The 12,209-nt window shown below is 44.7% G+C and overlaps 1 protein-coding gene across 1 annotated transcript; it reads left to right on the top strand.

Moving 5' to 3' along the window:
- The first annotated feature begins 5,064 nt into the window (after positions 1-5,064).
- Positions 5,065-5,812, top strand: LOC110288119 (ribonuclease 2B). Its single transcript, XM_021154558.1, has one exon. The coding sequence runs from the start codon at positions 5,264-5,266 to the stop codon at positions 5,729-5,731; it is 468 nt and encodes a 155-aa protein (XP_021010217.1). The 5' UTR covers positions 5,065-5,263; the 3' UTR covers positions 5,732-5,812.
- The last annotated feature ends 6,397 nt before the right edge of the window (positions 5,813-12,209 follow it).

The raw sequence follows: 12,209 nt of genomic DNA, 5'->3' as shown, positions 1-12,209 counted from the left end.
AAGCCTGCGAGTGCCTATCTATATACCTAACACTCATCTAGCTCTACACGGTTGCCACCGTGTCTTGGTATACACAGAAGAGGAAACGTCACTGAAAGAAAATCTCTGGAAATAAACCGCAGTGACTGAGGCAGCTTGCCTTCACCTGACACCAACTGGGTTCTTGTCCTGCCCTCCTCAAAGGATGGAACAGAGAGAAATCAAACACTACAAGCAGCAATGTGCTTAACTGTCAGTTCAGAATTAGCCACCTTAACTGGATCCAACAAGTTAAAACGAATCATCACACGGGATTTAAATGAACCAGTGGGGCAGGTCTCTGAGGCTGGAAAGAGCTCCTGTCCACAGCTCAAGTCCAGAGTCTTAGATGCTGGACAGGGACTGAGTTGCCCTCTTCCTGCAGCTTCTAGTCAGTCCTGGAAGATGACTTGAGAGAGCACTCTCTCTCAAGCCTTACATGAGGGAGCTCCAGCTGGTCTGTCCCTGCTGAGCCTTGAAGGCAGTCTTTGTGCTCCAACAAATGAGAGCTGGGAGCTAGACCTGTAGTCTTTAGGCTTCCTCCTCTGCAGAAAACGGGAATTGGAGGGGAACGAAGGGCAAGCAAGCTCCTTCCCACTGGTGTGCACAGATGGGCTTTGAAATCTTCCTCTGTTTCGTTTCTTTTATTTCCTGTTCTATCACATTTTGTGTTCTGAGTTCCAATCCCAGACAACCTGTGCTTTAATAGGCTCATTGTGGTGTGCAAATAAGGTTTTAAAAAAATGAAACAAATCAGAAAAGAGCTGTGGAGTCAGTCTCCTCTGAAAAACACCGAGCCCACCGCAGTTACTGAAAGTTCACGATCAGGTCAGCTGTTCTGGTGGCAGGTCTGTGTCTCACTGGTAGGGGAATTNATAAGAAAGTTTCTGACCAGGCTGAAAAGATGGTTCAGCTTCTAAAAGCACTGGCTGCTCCTCCAGGGNATCCAGGTTTGAGTGCCCTTGCATCCACATGGCAGCTAGCAAGTCAGGGACTGCAGTTCCAGAAGAATCTATCGCCCTCTTCTGGCCTCTATGGGCACTGCGCATGAGGTTGACAGATACAGGCAAAACACCATATATCCACCACACCCCCACACACATATAAATACATGTATAATATGTGTACATACATATATACATACCTTTAACGTTTCTCTCTGTTCTAGCTGACATGTGACATTTCAAGACTTCCATGCTTTCTTCCTCTGGGGGATTTCAGAAGGATGGGCGGGTGAGTCTATAGGTGGGTTCCTTTTGCCTGCACCCTTTATAGTTCCTTTCCTCGGACACTTGAGTAGAGCAGCTTTCTGAAAACTCAGTGTGGTATTGGTGAGGGAGGGGACACCTACCACTAACTTAACAAACAAGTCTTACACCATCAGCACTTGTGGAGGCCCACACACTGCTGGCCCTGCTACAGGAACAGGAACCATGTCCTGCATGGTTCCTTACCTGGTGACCATACAGGACACAGCACCCAAATAAATGTTTTCCTTTATAAGAGTGGACTTGGGCCAAGCAGTGGAGGCACATGCCTTTAACATCAGCACTTGGGAGAGAGAGGCAGGTGGGTCTTGGAGTTCGAGGCCAGCCTAGTCTACAATGTGAGTTCCAGGACAGCCAGTGCTATACAGAGAAACCTTGTCTTGAACAAAACAAAAAAAATAAAAATAAAAAAGAGTGGACTTGGTCATGGTGGCTCTTTACAGCAATAAAACCCTAAGACAGAGACTTGCCCATAACTATGGACACTGATGGATTAGATCTTTGCTTCCATTTTTTGCATTTAGTATTGTCTGCATGCTGAGTTTTATAACCTGAATGGCACTTCCATCATGGAGTCCATTATGCTAACATCTGGAGGAATCCTAAATTCTGGGGCCCTGTTGCACTATCAGCAAACAACCTTGTGAGGTGACTTTATGAGGAGCATCATGAGGCCTTTAAAGAATATTCCTAGAAACACTGAGGGCATCATTTTAGCCCTCAGGGGCAAATCTGTGGGCATCACAGGGACCTGGGAGAGGGGTAATGATACTAAGAGACAGAACTCTGGTGAGTCCTCATGAGAGAACAACTTTTATTTACCCACTACTGTTGATACACGGGCTAGCTCGTTACTAGACAATCACTGCAAGCAGAGCTTGAGCAAACAGTATCTTTGTCTCCTTTGCTGAGATTTCCTTCTGCACTTCCCTGTCTTTGTGGCCTTTTTGTTTCCTGGAGGTCAACCTCCCAGGATTTAGACCTTGTACCTGCAGTGTTCCCTCAGTCAGGGGGCCACATCTAGGTCACTGTTTGAGAAAGGCACTGCAAGCCCTCTGGACCCCAACAATTCTGGCTCTGGAAGGAATGAATGGAAGGTACAGTTCTTAGATACATGGAATTGGTATTTTCACACTGACATACAGAGTCAATTCAATTCCAATTAAAATCCCAACCAAAGTATCACACCATCCATTCTATATGCCACCAGTATATAGGCTGTGAAAAGCACCCCTCAATGAGAACCCCAAGAACACATTTAGTGGTGCCAATCATGGCTCCAGGAATGAAGACATGCTGTACCAGACCAGAGGCAACAACGTGGTTCCAATTCTGCATAGCAAGTATGGAGTGGCAGGGGAGGTAGAGTTCCACAGTGTCCCCCTGAAGTTACATACACGAGTCACTCTGCAGAATCCTGAGTGCAAAAAGGAGCTGCAGGACCCTTCAAGACACAACCAACCCAGAGCCCTGTCTGCATGGGAGGTCTCTCTGCAGTCCCTATGTACTTGCAGAAACCTGATCAAAAGGATCAAGATCAGCTTTTCTTCAATAAATAGCCTTTCAAAGAGATATATAGAAGGTCATATAACATAAAGGAGAAAACCTTAGAGCCCCTGGACCAAATATACCTTGAGCTTTATAAATCAGAGTTAAATTAATTGTATCCTGCTACAAATCAGCTTTCCAAGGCATGATTAATACCTGAGACAAATAGATGGTTTGGAAGAAACGGAGATTCATTTGATTCTAGTGTCAAAGATATCATCCTGTCAGGTGGCTTTCATGTTTCGGGAGTCTGTGGTACAGAAAAGCCCATGATGGGACATGTGTATTAAAGCAAAACTGTTCAAGGTCATGGCAGAAGAAAGGAGGACAGGAAAGCCCACGGCATCCTAGCTTCTTTCTGCTGAGTCTTACTTCCTAAAGCTGAGCATCCACTCACAGCAGCACAGGCTGCTTACAACCTGGCTCATAAGCTGGGTCTGGAAGTGCAATTCTGGTACCCTACAACTTCAAGCCTGAGTAAGAAGGACAGAAAATTTTAAATCCAATCTGGGTTTCTAAGCAAGTTCAAACCAAACCTAGGCTCCAGAGTGACACCCTGTTTCAACACTTCTTAGCATCCCGAAAAGATCAGTCCCTAAAAACAGGGTTACTGTGACAATTTTACAAATGTTGTGCACTGTCATTTCCATAGACAACCGAAGCACTTGGCAGAGCTGTGTCAAATACTACACTGCCTTGGGCATCTGTCAGTCAGTAGGTCAAGTGTAGTCATTGCAAGAGGATCCCAGGGTTGAAGAAATTCCAAGTTTTGGACACAATCTCTCACCAATGGAATCTGCACAAATACATCTATCATTTGGGACAGCAAAATAATCACTGTAGCTTATAGGTCAAGAGAGGAAGTATTTCTTGAGACAATATCTTATCATATTCATCAAGATTGGAAAGAAAAACCAAAGGACTTACTACTAGGGTATAACTCTGGCTGTACTTCACAGCACAATTGGGAGCTGGTCTGGAGATGTGTCAGTGGATTGGAATGCAAGGGAGGTTTGGATAACAAAAAGACTTAGAAAGGCATTTAATCTGGTGAAGCCAAAACTCTTCATCTATTTCATGCTGCGAATCTAGCTTAGTGACAGAGTACACATGGCTCCAGGTTCAAACCCTAGCACAAAGAAAATCAAATAAAATTTCTATTACATTTAGAATATCTTTTTTAACATTGGTTAATAGTAAGTATGGCCTCTTAGATAAAGTGGTGTTCTCCCGAGCATCCATGGTGTAAAACTGGACCATTAGTACTAGCTCTAAAGCAAATGAGGACAGATGGAAATGTAGAAGGGAATCTTTTACAGGAACCAATAAGAAAAATACTGTGCAGGATGCCCTGAGTACAGTTTTATGTAATTGTTTCTAAATGTGATTTTTTTTTAAAAAAATCTTAACTTTTAACTTTCACATGTGTCTGCATTCAAATGTACATGCATGCACAGATACTAACAAAAACTATACAGGTGTCAGATTCTGTGGAGCTGGAGTTATCTGCAGTTGTGGCCTCTGGGTGACAAACTGGGGTGCTCTGGAAGGGAAGGAATCTGGAAGAGGGGAAGTTCTCATAATCACTAACATCTCACCAATCCCTAAGGATTATTTTTACTTATGTGTCTCTGTGTGTCTGTGCACATGTGTATGAACATGCCAACAGATGCAATTAGAAGACATAAGATGTCCTGGAATGGAGTTACAGGCAGTGGTAACCCTCCCAGCATAGGTGCTGAAATCAAACTTGGATCCTCTGGAAGAGCAGGACCTGCTCTTAATTAACGAGCAGTCCAACCAGAACCTGACATCATATAATTTTAAAAATGAAAGACAGAAATGTAAATCTCTTATGATTCTGGCTTTCCAAGGCTTTTTGTTTCTAACTGTGTACCCAGGCTAATAGAAAACTTGGTCTGTCCGTTACTGAAAACAGTTATGAAGTGTGCAGCCAATCAAAAGGATTTCTATGTAGAGTTCAGATTCAGGCTTCAAACTGCCCTGCACAAGAGGACTTGGAATTTGATTCCTTACAATGGCGCCAGCAGCACATGACTTGGCCAAGTGAAGAAATAGAAGGCTGGTTGCACAAGCAGGCAATATACCAATCTGTGGGTTCTGCATGTTGAAGACTCTGAGACACCAGCTCCACCCACAGAGCCTGCTTTATATCTATGGACCCAAGTGGAGCTCACCCATTATCCCTGATTTCCAGGACAACCAGCGCTCAGTTCCACGGGAGCCACAAAGCAGACTAGGTAAGACACTGACTGTCTAGGCCTGGGACAGGAGAGGTTGGTGATGGGGCAGAGTCCAGGAAAAGTGTCACCGTGGACCCACAGTGACAGCAGAGGGCCTTCAGGAAGAGATAGGGAAAACTGAGGTAAGGTGGGAGTAGTCACTTCTCTTCTGTCCTCACAGGAATCATGGGTCTGAAGCTGCCTGAGTCCAGACTTTGTCTCCTGCTGCTGCTGGGACTTGTCCTAACGCTTGTCTCATGCCAGCCATCGACCCCTTCCCAGAAGTTTGACATCCAGCATATCTATAAGAAAGCCTCTCCCAAATGTGATGATGCAATGCGGGTCGTTAACAGGTATACAGGAAAATGTAAGGACTTGAATACTTTTCTTCATACAACTTTTGCTGATGCTGTCCGTGTGTGTCACAATCCACGTAAGACTTGCAAAGACGGGACAAGTCCAAATTGTCATGATAGTTCATCTAAGGTATCTGTAACTATCTGTAAACTCACAAAACGGGCAAGGAATTATTCCCAATGCAGATACAAAACAACAGGAGCAGAGAAGTCCTACACAGTTGCCTGTAACCCCAGAACTCCACGGGACAGTCCCACCTATCCAGTAGTTCCAGTTCACTTGGATGGGACATTTTAGCTCCAGTGCCAGCACTTTGTACCTTCCCTCATCTGCTACTGCCAAGATCATAGTAGTGAAGAACCAATTCTTCTGTCTGCACTGCATATCAGCACCTGTCCTCATGAAACCTGTTCCTGACTTCCTTTAATTTAGCTGAACAGACCTTTTCTAGTCAATAAATACCATTGTATACTCATCTCGATCTGTAGTAGTATCTCTGTGTGCCGCAGACGGACCTCACTTGGGTCCTCGATCCACAGGCGAAACTCGGGTTCCGGTTACAGGTGGACAAGGAAATACAAACACAAGGGAGGTGGTATCTGAGTGTAATTTGTCAAATCGAGCATCAAACCTTTAATGTAGAAGAAAATAGGGCAGTTAGGTGACACATCGGCAAGGAACAATGAGGTTATCAGATGCTTAATGACTCTTACACAAAACAGGGAAATACAAACATAAAGACTGGCAGGAAGTGGGCAATAAAACAACTGAGACAAAGTCAGCTCTATCTAAGGCATTCTTAGAAGCCAGGTGTGAGGTCTTTACACTCCCGGGGCAAGGGCTTTCACACCCAAGCCATAGTTCTAATTAGGGAGTTCAGCTCTAGTTAACATTCTCATAAATAATGCAATACTCTAGTTCCTTCTCAAACCACAGCCCGATCTACTTCCTAAACCACTGTAATTTCCTGTATATGTGAGTGACTCGGTTTTTATTTTAAGTGATTGTGGGGGGCAGGGGGAACTTTCTATTAATAAGTAATGTAGTCTGCCATATATAACTATAATAAGAATTCTAAACTTCCTTTGCTAAGCTTGCCCTGAGATTTCTAACTCTATGTAGTAGATAGTAATGCCTGATTTCTTTCACTATCTCTCTTAAAATACTAGAGTCAGTTCTGAATGTCACTGAATAGGCAACATTCTTACTGAATTCCAAACCCAGGGTCAGCTCAAGGCATTGGTGAAGGCCAGGAAGCAAAGTTCAATTTTGCTTAGGTATTTAGCAAGCCGTTGCTTGGAGGCACCTATAATAAAACCATACTGAAAGAAAGCACACAGATCCATTCGCAAGGACAAGTTGGGAGCATTCGTTATACAGGATGCCACGTTTCCAGGAGACTAAGTTTCTGTGAACTTTTCACGTCTGGACTGTGTCCAGGTTTCTAGTCCTGTCACATGAGTCACTACTGGAATGGGTGTAGCATCTGTATCTGACAAGGGTGGGGAGAGAGGAAGGGGGAGAGACAAACACAGAGACAATTGTGTGTGTGTGTGTGTGTGTGTGTGTGTGTGTGTGTGTGTTGAGGCAGGATCTCATACCTTTTGAGGCATCATTGCACTCCCAGAAAACAAAAGAATCTGAGAAGAGATGTGCACCTTTCCAGAATGTTCCTACATGGCATCTTCCCTGAAGTTTCTCTGTGAGAAGAAGTGGCTGGCAGAGGAGACCGGGGAAGAAGGATCTCTCAGTGAAGCTATCCCTTGCACTGTCCCTGCTTAGCTGTCTTCAGAGGCCAATTTTGAGATCATTCAACACAAACAACAAGGACAGATTCCAAGCTAGAGAAACTGGAATCCACACAGAAAAGAGATGAATAATGAAAGGTCCTGTCCTTACTCCTGAGGAAAGAACTGTAGTCAGGAATCAGTTTCAGACAGGAAGGTGCCATTTCTTCCCTACCATGCATCATGGGTGAGCCTATCATCACCAGATGTGGCAGTGAGCCTTCCTGCAGTGTCAGATGCAGAGTGGAGCAGAGGGGTGAAATCCTCAGGTCCATACCTGTAACATTCAGTCTGGATCCCCAGCTTCCATTTTTCTCTTCCTTTCTGGGCTCCCAGATGCAACACTTGGCCTCTCCTCCCCACTGGGCAGTGGTGGTACTTCCTACTCTCAGTGGACCACAGTCAGGCCTGTAGGGAAGCCACTCCTCTTGAGCAGCATCTCTTGTATTCTGTTGCTGATGCTTGCATCTATGGTTACAGATTTCTTTCCTAGGGATTCTATCTCCAGCATTGCCTCATTTTGGGTTTTCTTTATTATGTCTACTTCCCTTTTTAGGTCTTGGATGGTGTTATTCAATTCCATCACCTGTTTGGTNNTGTTTTCCTGCAATTCTTTAAGGGATTTTTGTGCTTCCTCTTTAANGTCTTCTACCTGTTTAGCAGTGTTCTCCTGTATTTCTTTAAGTGAGTTATTAAAGTCCTTCTTGATGTCCTCTACCATCATCATGAGATATGATTTTAAATAAGGGACTATCTTTTCGGGTGTGTTGGGGTGCCCAGGACTGGGTGGGGTAGGAGTGCTGTGTTCTGATGATGGTGAGTGGTCTTGGTTTCTGTTAGTAAGATTCTTTCATTTGCCTCTCGCCATCTGGTAATCTCTGGAGTTAGTTGTTATAGTTGTCTGTGGTTAGAGTTTGTTCCTCAGGTGATTCTGTTACCCTCTATCAGCAGACCTGGGAGACTAGCTCTCTCCTGAGTTTCAGTGTTCAGAGCACTCTCTGCAGGCAAGCTCTCCTCTTGGAGGGAAGGTGCCCAGATATCTGGTGTTCAAACCTGCCTCCTGGCAGAAGTTGTGATCCACTCACCAGAAGTCCTAAGATCTTGTGGAGATTCCCTTAGGGACCTTGGGGGTTTCTGCAGACTCTGCACCCAAGGTGCCCTGGTGCTGGCGTGGACCGAAAGGGACTTGTGACCCTGGTCAGGCCGGGTTTTCTGCTTCCCTAATTAATGCAGTCTCAGGTCCCGCGCGATTGGATTGGAGCAGAAGTTGTGTTCTACTCACCAGAGATCTTAATATTCCTGTGGAGGGTCCTGTGGGGATCTTGGGGGTGTCGTCAGACTCCGAGCCCAAAGTGCCCTGGTGCTGGCATGGACCGGAAGGGACTTGTCCCCCTTACACTTTCTTGATCCAAACTCTCACATTAAAAAGAAAACAAGGGAGAGTCAAAATTTAAAATGAAAACCGTTCCTTTGGTTTGGTTTGTATCTGAAAAGAAATTAATGCGATTTGAGCAAGGAGATGGAGATATAGGAGCATTTCTTAAATTGTGATTAAAAGCCCCCAGAGGCTTAGGAAGCCATTGGCAGAAGGGCATGTGATCTGCCGTGTTTCCTTCCATAACAAGCATGTGGCTTGGCAGGAACAATAAGAAAAACCCCAAGTCTGGTGATGGTGGCCCACACCTTTAATCTCAGCACTGGGGTGGTAGAGGCAGGCAGATCTCTGAGTTTGAGGCCAGTCTGGTCTACAAAGCATGTTCCAGGACAGCCAGGGCTACCCAGAGAAAGCCTGTCTCCAAAACGAAAAGGAAACCCCAAACCATGAAGTGCTTTCAGCAGTACTTTCTCCTAGATTCTTTCCTTTAAAAAAATATGGATTCTCTTTAAAAAACAAAGTGGAACATGAACCAAGATCATAAGATGGCAGGTTGAGGGAAGAAAGGAGGAAAGAGGAGGAGGAAGACCAGGCATCAGGTGTTGCATCAGGCTGGACTGTTGAGAGGATACACAGAGAATACACAAAGTAGCAAGAGTGTACCTAGGAAAAGGGTGTTTATCACATTGCACCCCTGCTGCAGGTAGTTTGCTACATGTCTAGGCTACAAAGCACTGCCAACCCAGAGAAACAGAGGAGGTTGATTCCTGTGAGCGCTACTGGGATAAGAATGGGTAAACTGAGTCTGCACAAGAGTTGGAACTATTCCAGTGCAGAAATATGAAAGACAGTCACTGTTGTGTATGTGACTAAGGTTCAGCACCTCTGGCCATGGCAGATTTACACCTGCACTCCCTAACAATACCACTCTCGATTGTTTTCTCACAATTATACCTTGCCTGGCTTTGAGGGGAGTTTCAGAGTTAAATACACAGTGAGACAGTTTCAAGGGGGTGGACAGGAGGCACTGGTGGTTGAGGTGTTCAGCTGGAAGTTACTCCCTGGGTGTTTTAGAGAAACCATAATGAGAGACTGCATTGGGTGAGTTGGTAAAGATAAATGTGGAATTTCTACAAATTAGAAACAAGTAACCCCTTTCCTGGCCACATAGGCCTGAGAGCTTTCAAAGTCTAAATATCAAGTGCCTTTTTAGGATCAAAACCTGCCGTGTAGTGTTCATGGTACACAGGCCTGACTTACACAGAGATCCTTCAGGGAAGATGTATTTCGGTGAGACTGGACCAAGGTCACCCATCACCGATTTCTTCCAGTTGTTACCTTGTACCATCAACTAAGGTGTCTTAGTCAGGGTTTCTATTCCTGCACAAACATCATGACCAAGAAGCAGTTGGGGAGGAAAGGATTTATTCAGATTACACTTCCATACTGCTGTTCATCACCAAGGAAGTCAGGACTGGAACTCAAGCAGGTCAGAAAGCAGGAGCTGATGCAGAGGCCATGGAGGGATGTTCTTTACTGCCTTGCTTCCCCTGGCTTGCTCAGCCTGCTCTCTTATAGAACCAAGACTACCAGCCCAGAGATGGCACCACCCATAAGGGGACCTCCCCCCTTTATCACTAATTGAGAAAATGCCTTACAGCTGGATCTTGTGGAGGCATTTCCTTGAACTGAAGCTCCTTTTTCTGTGATAACTCCAGCCTGTGTCAAGTTGACACAAAACTACCCAGTACATAAGGTTATATACATTTGCCACTGCAATTCCAGTGTTGCTAAATTTGGCTCCTGAAACCAGTAAAGAATCCATTCATTAGCTTAGTAAGAGCCACAGACTTTCAAAGCTGTAACCCCTCTCATTTATGGATGGTAAAGCATAGGCCTAAAGAGAAACAGGAAGGTAATTACCAGAGAGATATTGAGAGCCTGCTGTGAAGCCAGCACTATGATTCAAGTAAAGAGTACAGACCCCTCTCAGCTGTAGATTATAGAGCAGCAGGAAATATGGACAGGTAAATGGTTGTTTCCCTAAGATCACATGATGTGTTTGGAAACAGCAGCCATGAAATCTGATAGCTGGTAACTGTTTGCTTTATGATAGCATTAGCATTAGGATCCTCCACATTATGGCTTTTGCTTTGGTGTCCTAAATACCCAGAGCCTGGCAAGTTGAGGCACTCTGAGTGAGCCTCATAGTTCCCATTCCCCACAACCTTGGTTTTAAGTATAGGTTGGCATCTTCACAAGAGCCAACAGTCCTGCTATTGAATGGCAACATCCCTATCCACTGCTGCCACCTGCTGAGCATTTTGAGTATTACCAGCTCTTGTTATTTTGTTTGTTTATGTTGGAGGTAGCCAGGCTAGTCCCTAAACCTGCCCCAGTTCTCCTTGCCTGCTCTGAGATTGCAGCCATGCATGCAGCATCACATTCAGATCTTCCTCATTTTAAAAGAGAAATCACATCCAGGGAAGAGCATCCCAAAACAATCGTAAAAGCTCAGCAAGTGGATGTCACGCAGCCCAGTAGTTCTGGTGAAGCAGACGCCACACGTAAATGCTGGTAAATCTTTAGGGATGGCTGTGCCTTCTGCACTTGTGCACCATCTCTTCCCAATAAACAAAACACACACACACACACACACACACACACACATTTGATTCTGTTATAGGTCATAATCTTCTATGCTTTATGGATGTTTGTTATTTCAGTGCTGTAAAATGACCAAGAATTTGGTGTTTTTATAGCCTTATACTGAGTCTGTGGTTATCATGAAATAGAAACGGTGGGCTAGAGTCAGATGCTAATTAGAAGGGCAGTTCACTTCCCACTCTATCACCCATCTTACACATGCTCAGTAGGGCCTTAGACCCCTGACCTCCTAGATTCCAAGCTATACTCCTGACTCTGCACTACTGAATAGGTTATAGGCTGAGGGCCAGGACCTCAGCCTTCTACACACACACACACACACACACACACACACACACACACACACGAGTGTTCAGACTTACACAGGAGGAAAACATAAAATAAAATTAATGGTTAACTTAATGCAGCTGAGAAACAAAATGCAGGGTAAAAACAAAACAAAACTTACTTGGGGCTGGTTTTCTCTTTAACTAACATTCCCTTAGGCTGGCTGAAAGATGCAACATTCCTTGCATTTATTTATTTACAGATAAGGTCTCCTGTATCCCAGGCCGTCCTTGAACTGGCTATAGAGCCCAAGATGATCTTGACTTCCAATTCTCCTGCCTCCACCTCCCTAGAACCACATAAACTAGGTGTGGTAGTTCTTAAAGAAGATCAAGAGTATGGGCCCAGCCTAGGCTACATAGCAAGACCCTGTCTCAATGTAAAACAAAACAAAAAATCAAAACATAAAAGTTGATTTTTCTTGCTAAATGTGGGAGCACTCATGGTCATCTGATATGATGAGGTTTTGTGTGGAGGAGCAAGTTTGTGTGTATGTGTTTCTCAGAAGCCATGTGCCATGCTTTCTGGGACCTGAACCTCACCAATTACAATGCTGGCTGGTAGGGAGCCTCGTGTTTCTACCTCCAGAGCACCAGGAGTACAAGTGCTTGTCATGGAG

Source organism: Mus caroli, unplaced genomic scaffold, assembly GCF_900094665.2.
Source record: "Mus caroli unplaced genomic scaffold, CAROLI_EIJ_v1.1 scaffold_13078_1, whole genome shotgun sequence".
NCBI lineage: Eukaryota > Metazoa > Chordata > Mammalia > Rodentia > Muridae > Mus > Mus caroli.
This window is presented reverse-complemented; position numbering and strand designations above follow the sequence as displayed.